General features: G+C 34.4%; 1 protein-coding gene across 1 annotated transcript in view; it reads left to right on the forward strand.

The window, feature by feature from the left end:
* CFAP47 (cilia and flagella associated protein 47) overlaps positions 1-24,517 on the forward strand; it is a gene marked incomplete at both ends in the record, with an annotated part of 326,556 nt that overhangs the window by 58,763 nt on the left and 243,276 nt on the right. Inside the window, 7 exons of the mRNA XM_084258887.1 lie at positions 189-333; positions 663-757; positions 10,776-10,917; positions 12,097-12,191; positions 15,205-15,364; positions 17,504-17,699; positions 22,254-22,463. Coding sequence (XP_084115013.1) covers positions 189-333; positions 663-757; positions 10,776-10,917; positions 12,097-12,191; positions 15,205-15,364; positions 17,504-17,699; positions 22,254-22,463 — 1,043 coding nt within the window. The remainder of the gene's footprint in view (positions 1-188; positions 334-662; positions 758-10,775; positions 10,918-12,096; positions 12,192-15,204; positions 15,365-17,503; positions 17,700-22,253; positions 22,464-24,517) is intronic.

A 24,517-nucleotide genomic window follows, 5' to 3' on the forward strand; every position in this document is an offset into this window, starting at 1 on the left:
ACTAAGAGGTTAAGAATAATGGGATTTGGTAACTGATTGCACATGGGGAGTAGGAGAGAAGGGAAGTGGTAATTTTTACAAACATTACCGTTAACATTGGCCTTGATAAACATAGTGGTATAATAGTTTACATTATTTTCATAAACTATCACTGTACTTTCTAATTATTCTTTTTTTTTTAATTTTAGGATGTCTTTAACTTCACTGGCACCTATGTGGGCACCACTGAGATTATTCCATTTTTAGTAAAAAACAAAGGTTTAACTCGTGCCAGAGTGGAATTTAATCTAGAAGAATTTCCATGTTTTTCAATGGAGTTTAAAGACAAATCAGGTTTATATTATATACTATAATGATGTTATTATAAAAGTAAAAATAGTTTTAAATTGTCTTAAGTTCTAATGTTAAAGAAATACTATAAGTGAAGGACCATTTTTAAATATTTTATTTTATACTACTTTTTATTGTGGTAATATTGAGATTAACAGTGATTTTTTTAATCCAATAACCTTATACATCCCTACAGATATTTTACTAACTGCTTTTTGATTGTTATAAACATATCAATCAGGTTTCTCAAAGTTTTGTTTCCACATTTAACAATATGATTGTTGTATGTCTGACTTTTTTTAATATGTGTATATTTTGTTTTGTCTTTACAGTGCAATATTCAGACCCTGAATTTCCTAAAATATATTTTTTCGAGTTAGAGGAAAATGCATCTGTGGAATGTGGCATAGCATTTTCTCCTGAAGAAGTAAGTTCAGCTTTCTATTTATTATTCATATTACTGAGGAGTGGTGGAATTACAGATAATACTACCCAGGAAACTATCAAGGATAACCTTTTTGTGATGGTTGTTCTATCTTGTGAGCATGTCTGAGCACACTCTTCAAGTCAGTAAAGTGAATGCTGGAGGGGTCTGCTGATGCTTGCAGAGTGACTCAAGGGGGGCAGAGAGCACACCTGTGGTCTTGTGGTCTCAGATGTGAAATTCAAGATGTGACATGTTATGAAGGAGAGAAAAGTGTGGGCTAACTCCACAGTCACTTATATTTGAGCCAGGTTGTGCTTTGTCTTTATATTTGAGTGGGATATGCTTAATGCTCTTGAAATCAGTGCTTGAAATAGCCAAAGATGTGCTGTGAAGATTTAAGAGGGCTTGCTATGACACTGATTATTTTTATAGTGTCCTTTGATGTTTAGTGATTTAAAAACACTTAGAAAAAGTACAAAATCAAACAAAACGCCCTTCCTGGGATGTGCCTAAGAGGAGGGGTACTGATGGCAAAATTTCAGGCGCAATCTAATATGATTTTGCTTCAGATGTTCTGCTATAGATATGCCAAGGAGAGAACTTCTCTGCTTACAGGATGAAAAGGCATGTTGTCCCTTCCTCCCAAACAAGAGTCAAACTTCTATATCATAACTGGAATATAGGACTCTTATGTAAGAACATTTTTTATATTCCAGCCTAACTAGCATGATTCTTCATACTCAGTAGGTGTAGAATGGAATGAACTAATGAGCGATGCAATAAAAAAAGGGTATTGGATGCTAAGTACTCTTTAATAATCCATTTTGTTGGCCATCTCTATGTCTTCTTTGGAGAAGTATCTGCTTTGTTCTTCTGCCCCTGTTCTAATTGGATTATTTTCTTTTTTTTTTTTGATATTATGAGTTCTTTGTAAATCTATATTAGCCCCTTATTGGATGTATGATGTGCACATATTTTCTTCCATTCTTTTAGGATGTATTTTCACTTTATTGAGAGTTTTTTATTGTGCTGGTTTATTTTAGTTTGATTTCATCCCATTTGTAAATCTGTTTCGTAATGTCTAGATGGTGGTTCTTCTAGGATCCTAAAAGTTCATTATAAAATTTGAAAAATCCTGTACATTTATAGCTCTCTGTAGTGCTATATAGTACTTAAGATTTTGACTCATTTTCTATATTTACCGGGTGTTTTAAAGGGAGATTTACTTAGTGTGTTGGAGTGTAATTCAGTCCAACAATGAGAAGAACATAAAAAACCCTGTAGATCATGTGTACCCTGTGAGATTTTTGTTTCATAGATTTGTGCCAGTGAGGTTGATTATTTGGTTTCTAGTCATTTCAAATGTCCTTCATTAATAGCTCCCGTCAGTAGTCTCTCTTTGTGTTTTTATGTTTGTATGTTAAATAGGCAACATGCTTTCTTCATTGAACTGTGTAGTAGAAAATGTGAAATCAACAAAAAGGTTCAAGGCTTAATTACTAGTTGTAACCCTTCCTTTTCTTCCACTGTACCATGTTTGGGTATAATCAAAGGTGCTAGTGCACAATTACAATTGTGTTTGCCATCCTTGGCTGGACTGGTTTGTTTATAATAAGTATTGAAGTCCTTCCTTTCCTTGTGAAGACACATGTTTTCAGGGCAATGATAATAGAGTTGTGCTTCTTTATATGGTAGCCACTAGCCATACATAGATATTGATATATATATATATGTATATAAACAATTTATTTATTTATTTATACAAGCACTGGGTACAGTCAGAAGCGCGGGAGGGTGAGAGAATTCACCAGAGCCAGAGCAGGGAACAGAGCAGGCAGACTGACGAAGTACACTGCTGAGGGGAGCAGTGGGCGGCAGGAGAGGTCTGCGTGCCATGTGGGACCCTCGCCTGGTGGCCGGGGATTGAACAGGTGCTGCAGAGGCTACGGGCAGCTTCACAGCCCAGCGTTCTACCTCTGCGCCACCTGGGGGGCCCAGTTTAAACCTATATTAATTAAAGGCCTCCATGGTGGCACAGGGGCTAAGTCTCAGGGCTATTGAGCTATTGCCACTATGGTCTGAGTTTGATCCCTGACCAGGAAGCTAACCCCCATGGTGCAGCAGACCTCTCCTGTCTCAGCCACTGCTCCCGTCAGCAGTGTATGTCAGTAGAGCTGCCTGTTCTGCTCCCCACTCTGTCTCTGCTGAATGCTGTCACCCCTGACACCTCTGGCCTACATGCCAGTTCTTCTATGCATAAATAAATAAAAAAAATATTATGAAAATAAACCTATATTAAATAAAATTAAAATGTTTTTATTTCCTCAGTTAAAATAACCTCATTTCATGTTTTCAGTATCTGTATATGGCTATTGATTGATAGTGCAGAATATTCCATCATCACAGAAGGGTGTATTTGACAGTGCTGGTATAGATCTTTCACAATTTTCATTTTTCACTTCTTCTGTTGCTGTCGCCCAAGTTCTTCCCTGTAGCACAGGCGGGTAACTCTATAGTGGCTCAGTTGTTATGCATTTCTCATATCTTCTGTTTTCTGTTTGCCCTAAGGCTCTTTCCAATAAGAGAAAATTTTTCGCTTTTTTTCATTTTTCCACTAACCTTTGTGTGCTCTTTAAGGATATGCAACCTTTGGGTAAACATTTCACAATGGCTATCTAAAATTTACAGTCTTTGTTACAGGACGCTAAGAAAAATCCTTCAAGGGTTCCGAAAAACATTGAATTACACCTGCCCTTTTTCTATTTTTTTTTTTGATTTCTATTTCAACTCATGTTCTAATTATTGCTTTAAAATTACTTCTTTACAAAGGATATAGATGATTTGCAGGAAATTTAGAAAAGTTCAAAACTTATTAAGACAAATTTAAATCACCTTTTATCTTAAAATTTAGATATGAATAGAAATACATGTACTTTTTTTTAATAATAAATTTTATTTTTATATTTCCCATACAATTGCAGCCCCCCCATTCTGACCCCAATCCCTCCCCTCCCGCCCCCCTAAATGTGTCTCTGGTTCATAGTTTTTTGTTGATTTTGATTTTCACTTTCTTATAGTTATTCATTTTCCTGGTCCCTTATTTAAGTTTTCTAGATTCCTGCTATGAGTGAGACCATCCGGTATTTTTCTTTTTCTTTTTGGCTTATTTCGCTGAGCATGATCCCTTCCAGCGCCATCCATGTTGCTGAAAATTGCATGTGTTTATCTTTTTTGAATGCTAAGTAATATTCCATGGTATATATGTACCACATCTTCTTGATCCAGTCATCTATTTTTGGGCATCCACTACCTCACACCATACACAAAAATCAAATCAAAATGGATTAAAGAACTAGACATAAGACCTGAAACCATAAAATATATGGAAGGAAATATAGGCAAAACACTACGTGATTTGCACATCAAAGACATCTTTACAGACACATCACCCAAAGCAGTGATAGTGAAGGCAAAGATAAACAGCTGGGCCTACATCAAATTAAAGAGCTTCTGCACAGCAAAAGAGACAATAACAAAAACAAAGAGAAACCCCACCAACTGGGAGAACATTTTTGCACCCAACACTAATGATAAAGGACTGATCACAAAAATCTGCAAAGAGCTGATGAGACTCAACAATAGCAAAGAAAATAATCCAGTCAAAAAATGGGCAGAAGAGCTAAAAAGAAACTTCTCTGAAGAGGAAATGCAAATGGCCAACAGGCATATGAAAAAATGTTCAACATCACTTGTCATCAGGGAAATGCAAATCAAAACTACCATGAGATACCATCTTACACCAGTGAGAATGGCACATATTAAAAAAACTAGCAACAGCAAATGTTGGCGAGGGTGTGGAGAAAAAGGAACTCTTCTGCACTGTTGGTGGGAGTGCAAACTGGTCCAACCACTGTGGAGAGCTGTGTGGAGATTTCTGGACCTACTAAACATAGAGCTTCCATATGACCCAGCAATTCCACTCCTAGGTATTTACCCAAAGGACACAGAAACATCAATTCCAAAGAACACCTGCACCCCTATGTTTATAGCAGCACTGTTTACAATAGCTAAGCTTTGGAAACAACCCAAATGCCCAAAAATAGATGACTGGATCAAGAAGATGTGGTACATATATACCATGGAATATTACTCAGCATTCAAAAAAGATAAACACATGCAATTTGCTGCAACATGGATGGCGCTGGAAGGGATCATGCTCAGCGAAATAAGCCAAAAAGAAAAAGAAAAATACCGGATGGTCTCACTCATAGCAGGAATCTAGAAAACTTAAATAAGAGACCAGGAAAATGAATAACTATAAGAAAGTGAAAATCAAAATCAACAAAAAACTATGAACCAGAGACACTTTTAGGGGGGCGGGGGCGGGAGGGGAGGGATTGGGGTCAGAATGGGGGGCTGCAATTGTATGGGGAATATAACAATAAAATTTATAAAAAAAAAAAAATAATAAAATTTTGAAACGAATTCACATTCCTGAAATACACTCAAAAAAAAAAAAAAATGTTCAACATCACTTGTCATCAGGGAAATGCAAATCAAAACTACCATGAGATACCATCTTACACCAGTGAGAATGGCACATATTAAAAAAACTAGCAACAGCAAATGTTGGCGAGGGTGTGGAGAAAAAGGAACTCTTCTGCACTGTTGGTGGGAGTGCAAACTGGTCCAACCACTGTGGAGAGCTGTGTGGAGATTTCTGGACCTACTAAACATAGAGCTTCCATATGATCCAGCAATTCCACTCCTAGGTATTTACCCAAAGGACACAGAAACATCAATTCCAAAGAACACCTGCACCCCTATGTTTATAGCAGCACTGTTTACAATAGCTAACCTTTTCTATTCTTAAACCTTTTTGTCTACCAACACTGGCTTTGAGGCAAATTGTTTCTTCAACAGAGTATCTTTTTGCAACATGACCATTCCTCTGTTTGCATGACAATATCTGGGAAAGTACTCAGAATGACACATCACAGAACTTTTGACATTTCCTTCTTCATTAGTGATTTCACAGTGATCATATCTCTCTGTGTGTCTCCGAGTTTCTGTGTAAAGATACCTTGTATTCTTACAGTCTTGTTGAGGACATAAGCTTCCGTGGATGAAGAAATCATGGAATTTCTCTGTTTTGCATTCTGGGTAATAACAGGGCTACCCTGAGGAAAATGCATTTTATGTAAATCATCTCTGAAGATATGTGCTATGAGGAGGCAAGTCCAGTATGACCTCCCGTGTGTATACAAGGAGCAACAGAGAAGGCAGAATTGTCCTCAGGTCTGTCACTTGAGCACACAGTCTTTTACAAACACATATTTTGCAGGAGGAGGAATGCTTCAAATTTAAATATATAAAAACTTAATGAGATCAGTATATTGAGTTATCTTGATATATTTGCCAACATCCTCATCAACAGACAATTTAAAATGAAAACACCGTAATTATTTGTGTTAAACCTCTCCCACCACACCTCTCCTATCAGCTTTGTCTTTGGGACCCAGCACTTGACTCAATGTTAGTTAAGACTCAGTACTCAATGATAACCAGGATTTAATCCATCATGATCATTTCTTTACCTTAGTTATCCCCTAAAGTGGAGCCCCCTGTGAACAGATCCACATTCATGGCAGCTTTGTGTTGCTTCCCACTGACATTCTTCCCCTTTTCCTCTTCCTTCTAGGATCCCACTATTTACATCAATCCTCAAATTTTTTTTAGAGCTTCTGTTCCCTTGATGGTTTCTTCCTATTATCAACACGGCTATTTATAGGGTGCTGCTTCTTATGTAGCCCTCCCCATGATTCGGGAGTTACTTTGGAGGTGCTTTCTGGAAGCCTTGTTCCCTAGGCTGGTTTTTTTCTACATGCTCCTTACCTGTTAAAAATGCCTGTTTCTTTGAACCTTCTGTAATGTGAATTTGTCACTCTTTTTCTTGTCAAAATAGTAGTCTCTGTACATTGGCACCAGTCAGACTCATTTTATATTTTGCACCCTACTCCTCTCATTTTCTGAATGATGTCAGTATCCATATGGAGACCCATCTAGAACTCCGGCCTCTAATTCTTTGTCTTCATGTTTCCATTTACCTCCTCTTCCTTTCCTCCCATTGTCTTCCATCAGGAACCCTTCTCCATCCATTACAGGTAAATGATGTTGACCATTTTGGAAATATATTACTACATATTATTTGATGTTAAAATGAGTCCACATTATATGGAAAAAAACCTTAAAGCTGAAATAGCTAAAATAGTATCTATGCTGTTAAAACATATATGATCAAAAGTATTGATATATTTTAACACACAAAATAAGAAAAAAAAAAGCAGACAAACTCAAAAAGGAAAAATCCAACGAGACAAAATATAACTAATTGTTGATGATTAAATAATGATAAATTGCAGGAAAAATAGTAACAAGCAAAGATTTTTTTTTGTTTGTTTTTGAAAGACTGAACTATGAAAGCAAGTAGTAGTTGTACATGAAATACATCTTTATTCAATTTACTCCTTGACATCTGTGTGCTGGTATCATTGCAGAAATAGTTTGTCATAGGAATGTGTTGCTTGTACTGATTTGTCAAAATAAATGAAACATCCATGAAAATAAAATGTGCTCTACTATTTTTATGCTGCTATAATTCCATTATGAGAACAGACTATTTACAAAAGATTATATGGCAGAAGATAGAATTGGCAGTGGTGTGGTCAGTGTCTTTGTCTGCTCAGTCTGCTATAATAAAATAGCACAGACTGGGTAGTTTATAAACAACAGAAATTTATTTCTCACTGGCAAGCTACAAAAATAACATAAAAAGATCCCTTGTGCTTCTGTACCAAATGATGAACTAAGAGAAAGAAAAATCAAGAACATGACCTGCTTTACAATTGGATCAAAAGGAAATAAACACCTTAGAATCAATTATTTATTTTTGCAAAACGGGGATGTATTTTTGTTATCTTTCTTGGCCTTTCAAAATTAGTTTTTTTTTTATTATTTTTTCCCTCCCACCACCCAACTATCCCCCTGTCCCTTTCCCTCTCCTCTTCCCCTCACAGACCTCAGGAAGTTAGCGAATGTCCACTAGTTTCTGAATGTGTTTGATGTTATCAAATTGTTTTGTAAATGTCCACTATTTGTTTGCATCATTCTAGCCTACATGTATTTATGTTCCCTCTGTTTTATTGAAAATGTATGCATTTCATTTTTTTTGTGGTTATATAATGTTCCATCGCGTGTGTGTGTGTGTGTGTGTGTGTGTATGTGTGTGTACCACATCATCTTGATCTAGTCATCCGTCAGTGGACATTTAGGCTGCTTCCATGTCTTAGCTATTGTAAATAATGCTGCTATGAACACTGTGGAACATATAGGGTTTTTTTGTTTATGGTTTTGTGTTCTGTGGCTCTGTTGCCCAAGTTTAGGATTGTTGGGTTATACAATAATTCAGTTTTTAGTGTTTTAATGTGAATCTAGATTGATTCCCTTAATGTTTACCCTAGTTCACATCCCCACCAACCACCAGCAGTGTAATAGGGTTACTTTTTCTCCACATCCTCTCCAACACTTGTTGCTGGGGTCTTTTTAATACATGCTATTCTCAAGGGTGTGAGGTTGTATCATTGTAGTTTTTAATCTGCATTTCTCTTATTAGAAGTGACCACGGTGAACCATTTTTCATGTCTTTTGTCCTGGATATCCTTTTTGGTGAATTGTCTGTTCAAATCTGTTACCCATTTATTAACTGGACTAGTGCTGTATAGTTGCCAAGATGTTAGGAAGCATTAAGCATTTGTTGTTCTGTGACTCGTCACACCAGCTGCCTATATAATTATTCTGATTTAGATTTTGAAACCAGTCATATAAAAATCAGCACCTAGGAATTAGCTGTAATTTCTTTTCATTTAATCTATTTTTAAAATTAGGATACAGAAAATTCTCTGTTATATAAGTACTGGCAAACCATACATTTGTATACCAAATACAAAAATCCATACAGAGAACTATTGTATCATCTCCTTTAAATATTTCTTATGCCTATTTGCAGTCAGTCTCTCTGATCTCATTTTGTTTATAATTTTGCCTTTTTATTTATATATATGGCATGTTGGCTTTTCAGTCTGATTTCTCACACTTAGAATAATGCATTTGAATTTCACCTATGTCATTATGTATAACAGAGGTTCATTTGATTTTCTTGTTGAAAAGTACAGAATTGTATGGCTTTACCAAAATGTGTCAAACAGTCCCTATTTTTTTTTCTTAAAGCAAAGCTTTATTTGGAATATTTTTTCTTTTCTTTTTATATTTTTAATTTTTTTTACATCGTTGTTCATTTTAAGCAATATTTGCTTCCCCCGCCCCTTCAGCTGTAGTCCCCATAGAGTTTCCTTCCCCAAGGCACCCGTGCACCATCACCTCAGTCCCCTGTGCTCCTCCCTCCTTCCCTCAGATCCCTCTCCCTCCTCCTCCCCTGCAGGATGTCTCTGGTTTATAATTGTCTGTTTTTGCTTTGTTGTGTTTTGTACTGTTACAATTTTTTACACTGATGTTATATTTGGTTTCCCTATATTTCTGCTGTAAGTGAACCCTATTTGGAGGGAATTTGGGTTATTTTCCGATTTTGACATTTATGAATCAGGCCACTGTAAATGTTTGCATGCAGGTTTTTGTATGACTGAGTTTTCATTTCTTTTTGGCAATCACCTCGGGCTGAGAATTGCTGGTCTTATATTACATATACACTTAATTTTCTAAGAAACCTGAAAACTTTCCAAAATCACTGTTAAAAATTTGTATTCCTGGGTGCCTCCCTGGTGGCACAGGGGTTAAGTGAGCACTGTCAAGCTATCAGCAGCCACTGCAGTATGAGTTCGATCCCCAGCCAGGGATCTAACCCACATGGCGCAGCAGACCTCTCCTGTCTCGCCTGCTGCTCCCCTCAGCAGTGTATTTCAGTCACTGTCCTCTACTCTGTCTCTGGTAATCCTCTCACCTCCTGTACCTCTGGCCTAGACCCCAGTTCTTGTATGCATAAATAAAAAAAATAATCTTTTTTTTAAAAAAGAAATGGCTGTATACACTAAAAAAAAAAATGCGTTCCTATCAGCAATCTATTAAGTGTATTAGGTGTCATATCTTTATCAGCACTGGGTGATGTCAGTTTTGCTTAAGCCAAGATTTATTTTCAGACTCATAAAAAATAAACCAGGCCTTACTTTGGGGGGAAAAAAAAAGTACTTTCCATTTCACAAGGTAATTTTCTTTCTGGAACTTTTTAAAATTACTGTTTTGCTAAATTAATAGTATCTAATCAGTTCTCCAGAACTTACTTATCTTGTATAACTTACTTTCTACCCCTTAAACAAAGGACTGTCTCTCTTATCTCCCTCCTTCCAGCCCTTGGTTAGCATTATTCCATTCGTTCCTTCTGCGAGTTTAGCTACCTTAGAGTCCACAAATAAGTGAGATCATGCAATATTTGTCTTTCTGTGTCTAGTTTATTTCACTTACCATTATGTCTTCTAGGTTCATCCATGTTACAGCAAATAACAGGATTTCCTTTTATTTTTAAAACCTGTATAATAATACCATTGTATGTATATATCACTTTGTTTATTCATTCATCTATGGATGGGTATTTAGATTGTGTCCATATCTTGTGTATTAAGAATAATGTTGCAATGAGATCCTAATTTCAGTTCCTTTGTATAAATACCTGTAAGTGAAATTGCAGGGTAATATGAACTTGGTAACAATACTGTACTTTATGCTTGAAAATTACTATGAGGGTAGGTTGTGTTTTTAAGACACATACTACACACACAAAAGGTAACTGTGGTGTGATGTATGTTAAGTATCTTGTTTCATTATTTATATGTATATCAAATCATCAAGTTCTATATTTTAAATATATATATAAAACTAGTGAAAATAAGTGAAAATAAGATTTCTTACAGTGAAAATAAGTCACAGGTATAATATAATTTTTGTCTGTCAGGTGGCAACATATCAATTTACCTTTCAAGTTGAAATTAATTTCTACAAGGCTTCAGAACTTTACACTGAACGTTGTTTGTCAAAGAGAACTTTGACTCCAAAGACAACACCACTTATTCGTCCATGTGATGTTCAAGCTACTGGTATGTAATGTGAAACTTTCAATCCATGTGCATAGTCCAAAGATTTATACTTAAGCAGCTAAAAGTTTAAAGAATCACATTGGGATATTTATTTTTTGAAGAGAAATATTAGATAGTAATAATATGAGAGGATTTTTGTGTATCTAAATTGTGAGTCTGTGAGATTGAATTTTCATAAGTAGCATAGATATAAATTCAGATGAGTGACTGTTACTCAACTATATATAATTAAAAACAGGTCACTTTATTCATTGTGTAGGCAGTTTTAAAATGATAAAATCAAAATATAAATTATTGAAATTCATTGTATATAAAATGAAACAATGAAATATATTTAAGAATTTTCCCCCAAATAGATGAGTTACTAAAAGACTAAATACATGTAAAGGATGAAAATATATTAAAAATTTCAATTATCTGTGGGATATTCACATATATTTGGTATAGTGACTATCCTTGGTGTGATGCTATAATGATGGCTACGTGTCATTATACTTTTGTTCAAACCTATGGAACATATACCACCACAAGCAATCCTTATTATATACAGTGGACTCTGGGTTATAATGACGTGTCATTGTAGCTTTATCCTACTACAGTGGTGGAGAATGTTGATTATGGAGGAGGCTATTCTGAATGGGGCAGGGGTATATGAAAATCTCTATACCTTTTGCTCAATTTTTGTATCTAAAATTGTTCTGCAAAACACATCTGTTAAAATATATAGCTTTTTCCAGCAGGTAATAATGTCTTCTCTAATGTATTTTATAGATACTGCCATTCCTAATATTCCATATTATAGCCATTTTCCCTTTCTTGGTTCATAGGAAATATTAGATGATGTGCTCTCTATATATTTTACCTTCATTCCCATGTTTTTCCCTTCTCTATTTCTTTTCATGTTTGTACTTCTGCATTGGTGAAAGTCTGATTTGGACATTATTTCAACTTTGTTTCCTTTTTTCTCAGATCAATATTCAGTATTTTTCATCTCAAGGGTTTTGGAACTTTCTCAATGTGATAAACCCAGATAGTACAGAAATGTTTTAAAGTATAATTTAGTTGTGAGTCGGGATAGAAAACATTTTTTTTTTGTTCTTTCATGTTGAAAAGTATAGAATTATCTGTAAGCTTATATGTATTAATACTTTTACCAGTAGATTTACTTTCCTTTGGTAGTATTACAATCACCATTGAAATTATCCTGCATTGAATTTATATTTGAAATCCCATTACATTGTATGGATCCTGAAAACAAGGTGCCAAATACTCAGGTATGTATAGAGAAATGATGTAGTTTATAACTGTTTTTCTGATTATGGTTTTTAGCTTATTGACTTGAAGCATATTTTTCATTTTTTTGAGTACTTTTTTAGAGTTCTTTCATTTTTTTAGAGAATTTCAATATTTATGTATACACATATCATATTTCTTAGAAGTAATTGTTCTAGTATGCAAGCATATAGAAAGACGTTTATTTTGTATATGCATGGATTTAATAGGACTATTTGAAACATTTAAAATAAAATTAAATTATCATTCTCTCTTAATACAAATGGAAGCAGTGATTAAAATTGATGTGAAATATGTTCCATATAGCTAAGGAAATGTGGTGAGAGGCAATAATAAACCTGTAAACTGTTCAGATGTATAATAAAATGATTTATATGATAATTTACTGTTTTTTTCTTGATATCCTGCCTCCATTCTACTTATGACTCCACCTTGAAAGTAAAAAGATGTTCACAAAAATGAAATTCATACGTAACTGTAGAAATTTGTCTTTGTAGTGTGTGCTCCTTTTTTGTCATGTGTATATTGATTTTCCGCTAATTAATTTTGAGCTTCTGTAACTTTGAAGAAAAATTATGTTGATAAAATATTTAACATTTCATCCATAAAATAATAGCAAAACACTGTATGAAATTATAATTATAGGGCAATAAAGGATTGATTATGAAATCAAAATGTGACTGCTTCAAGTATAAAAAATCAGCTAAATTTTCTAACTTTTAATATAATGTCAAGGATGCAATAACCCTTGTATGTGGGGCTAGAAAAAACTTTAGTGAACTGAATTTTATTGGATTGCAGAGACAAGCAATCCCCTTATAAAAGCAAGATTACTTATATCATTGAAATTTTATTAAATTGATGTGATTAACGACAACGAGAGCCTTCTCTCTTGAGTGGCAAAAGATTGGGCTCAACAGAGAAAATAATGTGTCCTAGTGCACTACTTGGATTTTCCATGAGTGATATTTACAATCATAATAAAATGTATACTATAGAGAAGTTAATGTATTTATGGAGCAGAATTAAAATGTGATAAATATATGTAAAATGATATGTATGACGTGTACAATGAATTTGTGAAAGTTGACTGAAGGTTGGGAATGGTGAAAGAAAGGAGTAACGATAATTTTACGTAGTGGTTAGTTAAAGGGAATTATCTAAAATTGAAAGAAAAGGAACTGGAGTTATAAATATATTGATTAAACCTATCAGTGAGTAATGGAAGAATTAAAATATAAATATGCAGAATTAGAAAGTTGAGAGAGAAGTGGACTTAGAGCAAATGGGCTAATTCCTCATCTTTTTGAACTTCAGAGGCTGTTAGAAGTGCTAATACATTTACCAGGTAGATACTGTGTTTGCAAAGAGGAACTTTTTTGTCTTCAGCTTTATTGTTTCCAGTCAAAACACAGCTTTCCAGAGTTACTTAGGCCATTGCCCCCAACCCCCACTAACTTCAGTGAGGTCTTTTTGTCCAATAATACCTTGTTATAGAACAGAGTATCCTAAGATCCTCAATATCTTGTTTTTTTATTTTTTTTAAATTTTATATATTTTTACATCATTTTTCATTTTTATACAATGTATGCATTTTCATCTTGGTTATAGTCCCTGTGAAATTCCCACCACCCATTCACCCATGAACTATCACCACGGTCCCTTGTGCTCTTCCCACCCCTGTGTTGATCCTACTTCCTTCTCCCCCCTTGCAGAATGTCTCTGGTTTATAGTTGCCTGTTGATTTTGATTTTTACTTTATTAAAATTAATTTTTCCCCGATCCCTTATTTGGATCCTGGAGGAGATCAAAGAAGAAATTGTTTGATTGTTTTTAATTTACCTGGATTGAAGTTGACTCTTTGTACTATATGGGTTTTGAAAGGTGTATATTAGAGTTATTTACCTACCACTTTATTACCATACAGAATGGTTGCATCATATTATAAATTCTCTGCATTAACTCACGTGTAGCTCACTATTCTTTCACAAACATTTAACAGCCACTAATTGTTTTTCATCCACACAATTTTGCATTTCCAGAAAGATTGGTAATTTCATTATATAATATGTAGCAATTTTGTCCTTAAATCTTTCACTTAACAAAATATATTTAATATTCATTTATGTTTTATATGAATTAATACTTCACTTATTTTACCATTGACTTTATTCCATTTTCTAGCTATACCACAGTTTATCCCTTCTTTAGCTGAAGGAAACGTTGCTTATTTCTTCTTCCACTGTTTGGTCATTAAGAACAAAGCTGTTGGGCCTCCCCTGGTGGCACAGTGGTTGAGCTCTGGGCTGCGAAGCTGCCCGCAGCCTCTGCAGCACCAGTTCGATCCCCGGCCACCGGGGAGGGTCCCACATGGCGCTACAGACCTCTCCTGCCACGCCCGCTGCTCCCCTCAGCAGTGTGTTTCATCAGTCTGCCTGTTCTGTTCCCCGCTCTGGCTCTGGTGAATTCTCTCACCCTCCCGCGCTTCTGACTGTACCCAGTGGTTGAATAAATAAATCTTAAAAAAAAAAAAAAAGAACAAAGCTATTATAAACATTCACATAGATTTTTGTGTGAATATAAATTTTCAATTCACTTAAATACTTAGGGGTGGTATACTATGTCATATGATAGGTGTATGTTTAACATAAAAAACTGCCAAACTGTGTTCCAAAGTGACTTCTCTATGCTTTGCTTTCTTACCATCAATGAGTGATGGTTCTTGTTACTCTCCATCCTTGCTAGCTAGCATAACTATTTTGATATTTTTATTTAATCTGTCTCTATTTTTGTTTACTTTTTACAGTCATTAATAGGCTATGAAACTATTTGTATACACATTTGTTTATTAATGACATTTTAAAAATATTTTTTTGTGTAATTACCATTGTTAATTACTTGATAATGCACATAGGCCCATCAGGTAGCTTTTGTAGTACAAACTGAGTTTTATATTACATTATTTTTATAAACTCTTTTTTTGACTACAAACAGAATCTTGTCATACATAATACTTCAAAAAAGAATGTGAAATGGGTTTTAGATATTAACAATTATGATAAAGTTTTCAAAGACGGCACATTCGAATTCAGCCTAGTGAATGGGATTCTGGGACCATATGAAGAGTGTAATGTTTCCATAAATTTCTGTCCAAGTAAGTACTGTTTTCCTATATTTGTTGTCAATATTTCAATTTATCTATCACATTTTGTTTTATCATGTATACAAAATTTTAGATTGCTTTTCATGTGCTCTTAAGACAGTTTGAAGAAGTTTCTTACTAGAATTTTGTGGTAACTATCCTCAAAAATGGTCCCCGTTGTTTCTCATCTCAAGCATTCGTGCCTTGAATAGTTCCCTCCTACATCAAATAAGACTGATAGGTGACTGTGGTTATTATGGATGTGATAGTGTGTGAGTTTCAAGATTAGGTCAGAAAAAAACATTGCGACATCTAGTTTGTGAGCTTGGATTACTGGCTTTGGGGTAAGCTTGCCAGCATGTATATTTATATTTCCAGTTCTTTTCTTTTTTTCTCATTGCAGTCTTACCATACTTTTTTGGTAATTGGTATGACAAATTTTCTCTCATTAAACATGTATTACAAAAATTCTTGGCAAGTCTTATACATTTAGTTTTCTAAATGAACTGGAGATTATTTTTCACTGTTTTGAGGGGAAAAAAGCATATAATTGAGTTTTCTCCTTACAAGAATGGCATTTTTTCCAGTAATTAAAATTTATTTTAGCCGCATCATTATTGTGAATGAGATTTCTTCCCACTATTCTTTAAAATTATCTGATTCTATAAAAGGAATATATTTATGTATTACCTGGTACTTGCTTCTTTTACTGAACTTCTGTGGTCATATCTGAAGTTGTTCAGATATTGCTGTACATTGTTTTCTAAATAAATAATTGATAAACTAAAAATAATTACCCCTTCATTTATAGTATTTGTACTTTTTCTCTACCTCTTCTACCTTTTTATACGTCTCCAATTTCTTTATATGCTGTTACTACATTACATTTATATCACAGTTGCATTGCGGTTGTTACTGTGATCTGTCTGAATCTATTACTCCAATGTCAGTTCATTAAAATCTTCTTGATTCCAGTAGTTTTGCTTTGTATAGTTGAATGTTGTGAAAAGTTTATGTCTAATGTATCTTTTATAATTAAGTATATGTATTTAAATTTTTGTTCATTATTCTACAGGTATCTGAGGTTACACAGGAATCCCTGTCTCCATGACTGCAGAAATACTGTCATTCACAATTCATAATTCAAGAAGTCTTAAAACTTTGCCTAACTTTGAAATGAATAAACCTGACTTTTCTCCCCCTAATATTCTAGCAATATTAATTTCATTAAATGAAACCATTTCTACCCTATATGGATTTATAATGTTTTAAATACATAAGTTCTGTTATAATTCATTTTACCACTTCAAGTCATAGATACAGTTTCTCATACTTTCACATAATCTTTCCAGTACTTGCCTGCCATTATTGGGAGCAAGTCCCCATACCCAACCCTCTCTAGTCACCTCACATTTCCTAAGTATCCCAGGTAATCTGAGCAAGTCATAAACTTCTTTGACCAAGTAAAGACTAACAGCATTGAGAGAGCTAGTGAGTCTGGTCAGTTCAGTGACTCTATTGCTTTTGTTTATGTTTCACAGTGTCATTTTTGAATATAGCCCTTTATCATCTAAAACATTCTCATCTTCTGTGCAGTTGGGGCTAGCCTTCAATTGCCCCAATAAAAAAGTGCCTTTTTTTCCTGGTGAGTTGCCACATGGGGATTTCCTATCTTCCTAGCCAATGAAATTGTCCAGTCAACTTTGGCAACCTTGATCAACTTAAAAAAATCTGGGTGAAAGCACATTCCTTTCTTCTTGGCTCACCCAATTCTCAGTAGTTCCCTAAGATCCTTTATGGCCTCATCTTCATATATGTATTGAAGGTATGGCAGCTCCTATTAGGGCATAGAAAACAATGAAAAAGAAGTCCTATTACACTATCCCTAAGGTATATGTATTTCCCCATAATAACTGAAATTCATTTTAAGAATATGTGCTCTATTTCTAGTTATAGTACACTTTAAAAGATTTTTACTTCAATGAAACCTCATTAAGTCCCTTGGCAGGATAAATTTACTTTCTGTGTAATCTATTCTCCATTGAGTTGGAATTTCTTAGTACATTTCTATGTTTAGTAAGATTTTAACTATGTAAATGTTTTTGTGTGTATATGTGTATGAATCTACAGTGCTTAATTTTTTCTCAGCAGATCATCCCAAAAAATACACAGTTGATATCCCTATGTATTTAAATGATAATCCACATTGCTATCGAACGTTACATCTGATTGGAGAGGTAAAATCACCCAACTTATTGTTTGACCCTCCATTCATACTTTTCACTCCTGTTCCTTTGGGAGTAGCAACTGTGATGGATATCAACATTTTGCCTCAAAATTATTTCAGGTAATAATGAGTTTCCCACATTTTCTTTACGTGTCTTTCTTCTGTGTTTATGAGTCACGAGTATTATCTGACTTGTTTCTCTTTTCGGAAAAAAACTACTGAAATATTTAACTGTTCATTTAAATTAAAAATGTAAAAAACTAAATTATCTCAGATTTAGTCACTGACTTTTCTTTTTTTTTTTGCTGTGTTTCTCGTCATAATATAAAGAAATACACTTTAAAATTCAGTGTATCAGTCGTCTACTAGTATGTGATGAATTACCACAAACTTAGTAAGTGCCTTAAAACATGAATTTCTTATCTCACTTTCTTTATAATTTAAAGTAACAAAACAAAGTAACAGACAAAACTATACTACATCTTCTTAAACCAGTCCTATCTGTAGGCACTTAGATTGATTCCATTTTTAAGCTGTTATAAATAATGCTGCAGTAAACACTGTAGATAATACAATTTTGGGGGGTGATGGTTTCTTATTCTTTAGATAGATACCCAAGAATGAGATTGCTGGCTGCTGGCTCATTTGGTGTTTCCATGTTTAGCTTTTTTTTTTTTTTTATAGAGGCATGCTTTATTTGTTTGCTGGTTTGTTTGTTTGTTTTGTTTATACATGCACTGGGTACAGTCAGAAGCGTGGGAGGGTGAGAGAATTCACCAGAGCCAGAGCGGGGAGCAGAGCAGACAGAAGGACCGAAGTACACTGCTGAGGGGAGCAGCGGGCGGCAGGAGAGGTCTGCGCGCCATGTGGGACCCTCCTCCAGTGGCCTGGGAGCAGCCGGGGATCGAACCGGCGCCGCAGAGGCCGCGGGCAGCTTCGCAACCCAGCGCTCAACCGCTGCGCCACCGGGGAGGCCCATTTTTATAGCTTTTTTTTTTAAATATTTATTTATTTTTATACAAGAGCTAGGGTACAGGTCAGAGGAGCAGGAGGGTGAGTGGATTCTCCAGAGACAGAGCAGGGAGCAGAACAGGCAGATGACAGAAATAGACTGCTGAGGGGAGCAGCGGGCATGACAGGGGAGGTCTGCCACACCATGTGGGATTCTCACCGGCTGCCCGGGATCAAACCCGCGCTGCAGAGGCTGTGGACAGCAGCTCAACCCACTATGCCACTGGGGAGGCCCTCCATGTTTAGTTTATAAAGTAAATCCAAATCACTTTCCCAAATTTCTGCTAGTTTATACTTTTCTACCGATCGTATAATAGGGTTCCTCTTTCTCCCCATCCTCTCTCAGGTGCTTGTTTTTTAGGGGCTTTCTAATATATACCATTCTCATGAGATGATATCTCACTGTGATTTTGAACTGCATCTCCCTTATTAAAAATAATGATGAACATTTATCCATTTATCTGTTTGCCTTCTGGATAGCCTTTGGTTATTTTTTTGTTCAGATATGCTGCCCATTTATTAATTGGATTGTTTATTTTTTAATTGTTGAATGTGCTTTATATATTTTTTATATTAACTCTTTGTTGGTTGTGTAATATACAGATATTTTATCCCATTATTAGGATGTCTTTTAAACTACTTATATTTTCTTCTCCTGTCTAAAAGCTTTTTAAATGGAGATAATGCCAATTATTTTATTTTTGTTGTTATTTCCCTTGCCTTAGGGGTCGAGAGTCCAAAGACATCTTTATTACTGCTGTCATGAAATGTAATGCCAATGATTTCTTCAATGCATTTCATCTATATATATCTTTAATCCAATTTGAATTTATTTTTGTGCACAGAGTTAAAGAATGACTCATTTTATTACATGTAGTTATCCAGTTTTCCCAGCACCATTGATTAAGGGGATTCTTTTTTCTCCATTGTATTGTTGTGGTTCCTTTATTATGAATAATCTATGGATATGTATGTGGATTTATTTCTGGGTTTTTTATTCTGTTCCCTTAATCCCTATATCTACCTTTATTCTGATACATTGTTATTCATATTTTAATTACTTTTTAGTATAGTTTGATGTTAGGTAATATGATGCCTCCATTTCACTGCTTTTTCCTCAATATTGCTTTAACTATTTAAGGCCCTTTATGGTACCATGTAAATTACTTTTTTGTTCAATTTTTTTGAAGAATATTGCTGGTATTTTAATGGGGGGTTTTAAATTTATACATTGCTTCTGGGGCAATAATCAATTAGCTATAATGATTGTCCCCAATGGTGAACATACAGTGTCTTTCCATTTCCTTATGTCATGATTTATATCCCTTAGAAATGTCTTGTAGTTTTCATTGTGTAAGTACTGCACAATGGTCCTCCTTAGTCAGGTTAATTCCAGGTATTGGTTTTCTTGAAGTGATTGTTAAAGGAACTGTTCTTTTAATTTCTTTTTTCTCATTCATTATTTTTATACAATAAGGCCACTGATTTTTGTGTTGATTTTGTAACCTACAATTTTTCTGTTATTTATTGTTTCGAATAACATTTTGGCAGTCTCGAGGGTTTTCTATATATAGTATCACCTCATCTATAAATAATGATTGTTTCACATCTTTTCCAATCTGATGGCTGTGCCTATTATCTCTAATACTGAATTAAACAGAGGTTGTGATAATGAACATCCTTTTCTTCTTCCTGATCTTAAAGGCAAAGATTTCAGTTTTCTCCATTAAGTATTATATTGGCTGTAGGTTTGTGATATATGGCCTTTATTATGTTGAGATAGGTTCTTCCTGTTTTCATATCGTTTGGAAGTTTTTTTAATCAGAAGTGGATGCTGAATTTTGTCAGATGCTCTTTCTGCACTTACAGTTTTTATCTTTTTGTTTTGTTGATAAGTTGTTATTGATTTATGTATATTAAACTATCCTTGAATCTATGGGATGAATTATATTTGATCATGATGTATAATCCTCATAATGTGTTTTTGAATTTGATTTTTTAAATATTGAATATTTTCATATTTATATTCATTAGTTGGCAGTTTTCCTGTGCTGTCTTGGTTTGGATTTTTGTATTAGGGCAATGCTGCATCATAAAATATGTTGGCGAGCATTCCCTCTTCTTAGAAATAATTTGCACAAGATGTATTAAAATTTCCTACTATTATTATCGTTGATACCTCACTATAGTTCTGTTAATAATTGCCTTATTTATCTTGGTGCTCCATCATTTGGTGCATATAGTATATCTATGTTACCTGATGTAAGTATAGCAGTTTCTGACTTTTTCTGATCGCCGTTTGTCTTCCAGTCTTTGCCTCTAAATCTGTGCTTGTCTTTGTTGGCGAAATGAGTTCCCTGTAAACAGCAAAAGGTTAGACTTTGTTTTGAAATTCAGTCAGCCACTCGATATCGTTTAACTCAGTGAATTCAAGCAATTTACATTTAATGTGGTTATTGAGTTATAAGTGCTTAGCGATTTTTTCATAATTAAAATTTTTTCAGTTTGTCTTTTGTTTTTGGCATACTTATCTAATTAGTAACAGAATTGGATTCAAACCTGATTTACAAATTACTTTCCATGCTTTATCCAATGAACCATATTAGTTTAATTAATTCAAGTTGAGATGTTTCTTCTTTTAGTTAATTAGCTAAAAATCTACACTCTAGTAAAAATACTAGGGAAATATGATTCCTATTTGATAACACTTCTTATTGGCTATGAGAGCCTACATATATAATATAGTGAAGCAAAGTAATTTACGATTAAATATTTATTGACTACTAAAAGTTGTGAAGCATTAATGAGATTTTTAAAAGTGAATACTACATACTGTTGGGGGCCTCCCTGGTGGCACAAGGGGTGAAGCACAGCACTATGAAGCAATCTGCAGCTTCCAGGGCATGAGTTCGATCCCCGGCCAACAGACCTCGCCAGTCTCGCCCTCTGCTCCCCTCAGCAGTGTCTTTCAGTCAGTCTGTCTGTTCTGTTCCCCACTCTGTCTCTGATGAATCCTCTCCCTGCACCTCTGGCCTGTACACCAGCTCTGGTATGCATAAATAAATAAATCTTTAAAAAACAAAAGTGAATACTACATACTGTTATTAAAATTACATTTAGATTGATTAAATAACTTATATATAATGAAATATGTTAACATTAAGTGCATTTTTGTAGTAAATGAAAAATATTCATGACATATGTATGTAAGTGTTTAATAGTATTAAAATTAAACAAATAATATGTGTTTCTGCGTTTGCTAAATAATTCTCATATGTTGAAATTTTAGTTATTAAAGTGGTTATTTTTGGTAAATGTTTGTCAGGATATATTTAAGGACAATAGTATTTATATCATGACTGTGGTTTAAAACACATTGTATTTAGTCAGGTGTCTTAATCCTACTTTTTATAACCCTTAAAAGATGAAAAGAAGTTTTGATCATTTTATGTGGTTCTGTTAAATCAGTATACTATCAATTTTACTTACGTTGTGACCAGAAAAGAAGAAATGTTATAAAAAGTCCTTGATATTAGGGCATATTCTTATAAATATTTGTTGATTTAATTTTTCTAATCACTCAAATACCAAGGAAAAACACATTTAAATCCAATTACTTGTATATATTTTGGACTAAGTTTTTCTTTTTTAATTTTTAAACAGTGATTCAACTTTACATGTCAGGATTCCCACAGCAAGACTTTTTGATGGTGAGGAGACCCACCCTCTTGCCGTGACATTTCCAAATGGCATGAATATCACAGGCTCTCCCAATGGAGCTAATGTTGCAGTTACCTGCCACCTCGTCTTCAAGTCATGTAAACCTGTGTCATTTTTCACCAACATTCTTTTCTGTGATGACAAGAATAACTGGTAAGATATTTAAATGTGTCTTCTTTTGTATCTGATAGTGAGGTAGAATAGGTTGTTATTTTACACTATTGTAAAATGTTAAAAGACATCGAAAATATAACTTTGGACATAAAGATTTTTTTAAAGTTTCAAATGCAGCATTACTCTTCATAGGAACAGTATAGTGATGGTTGCCAGCGTGTGTGGCAGGTCCTTGAATAATGTCCTTCTGTTCAATATCATTTTGTTAAAATGTTAATGAGAAAAAAGAATCTCAGCAGATGTTGAACTAAAGGATGTTATTTGAGGACTGTTATGCTGGTTTTCCAAAAACTTACTATTAATGTTAAGTGAGGACTTAACTATATTCTGGAGTTAGGCTGCCTGGGTTTGAACCCTGGCTGTTGTTAATGTCAGTGAACTTAATTTTCTGAGTCTGTTTCCTCATTGGTAAAATGGGCATAATTGCAGGACCTGTCTCATTTGCCATTGTGAGAAATTCATTGAGATATTAATTATTGAGTTAGCTAGACAAGAACTGTCACAAAGCAAATGCTAAATAAATACTAAATGAAAATGAAAAACTTTAGCATAATTAGTTTTCCAACAATGTGATTGTGGTATATGTTGCTTTAGCAGACTCAGGGAAATGCGGATACACCTAAGTAAAACCATTTTTAAGGATTTCTTGTAGGGTCAGAAATTCCACTTTCACCTTATATACTGAGATTATTTAAGTTGCCAAATTAAAGAGGGTAATGTGTAGAACAATAAAGTTTGTTAAAAATATTTGTAATGACAAGTAGCATTAGAGTAAATTATATACTAAGATTAGTATCAGTGTATGTACTCTGGTAAGTTATTAACTTATAATGGACTCATTACTGTTTAGTAAACTCAAAGAATAGTCAAGGAATATATGTGTTAGCAATTAGAAAGGAGTGAAACAGATGATATTAGAATAATGTGTTCAAGGCAGAATGTGACTGTAACCAGGACAGAGTCCACAGAGTCCTACTGAACTCTAGCTTCTGTGTCTTTTCTTGCATATAGTGATTGATAAAATAGTCCAAGGTGCACCTCACAAAACTATTTTTCTGTTTTGATGCTCACAGTCTTTTTTTGGTTGACATTAAATTTCTTTAATGGCTTTGGTTTAGACTCTTGTCAAGTGCGAAACTCTGTACCTCCACCCTGGGACACATTATTCTGTCTTTGGGTATACTATTGATCTTGTTTATAAAATTTATAAAATTTTAATTTTACTTTGCTGTATTCTGCAAATTTACGCTTTATCCAAAGCACTAGATAGAGTATACCTGTCAATTCACTAGTAAGAATAATGAAGTGTAACTTAATTCATGAAGGTCATAAAGCTAATGGAGATCAGACCATATTAACAGGACAAGGACTGAAACAGTTTTACTAAATACTGTGAGCTAAATGGTTTCTGGGACAAAAGTACATTTGCTTCTAAGAGAGCCATGAGCAGACTGCACTGTGCCTTACGTTGATGTCTGGTAGCAAAGAGAATGAGAGAAAGGAAACAAAACTCCTGTCCTCATGGAACTTACACTGTAATGGGAAAGTTAAAAATTGATAAATATATCACAGTCCAGCAAGGATATTATGTGAGTTTAATGAGATAGTAAGAAGAAAGAAGATGCCTTCATGTATCAAACTGATGAGGATGTGATATTGAGCAGATGCTTAGGAGAAAATCTTATGAAGTGCTTCTAACAGTCCTTGTGCAGGCTTCTTGCAATCACTGAGTAAATGTTCTGAAATTGGCATTAGTTTTAAAAATCAGTATTTCAGCTCTTCAGTATGATCCCAATGGCTCCTATCAAGTCATGTACTTCCTACTATTCAGAGAGTGATTGGATTCATCCTGGGGTAAGAAATATATCTTCATATAGACATAGACTTTTGTTCAGGTGTGGAAGAAGGAAAAGGGGCAGCAATTCAGTTGTTAGGGGAGAGGGTTGTTTTGGATCATCTCCAACTTTGAGAATTCACATAGAAATCAAATGTACTAAAAGGTTCTAGAAAGTTATAATACCCTATTTTGCATA

Source organism: Talpa europaea, assembly GCF_964194135.1.
Source record: "Talpa europaea genome assembly, chromosome: X".
Lineage (NCBI taxonomy): Eukaryota > Metazoa > Chordata > Mammalia > Eulipotyphla > Talpidae > Talpa > Talpa europaea.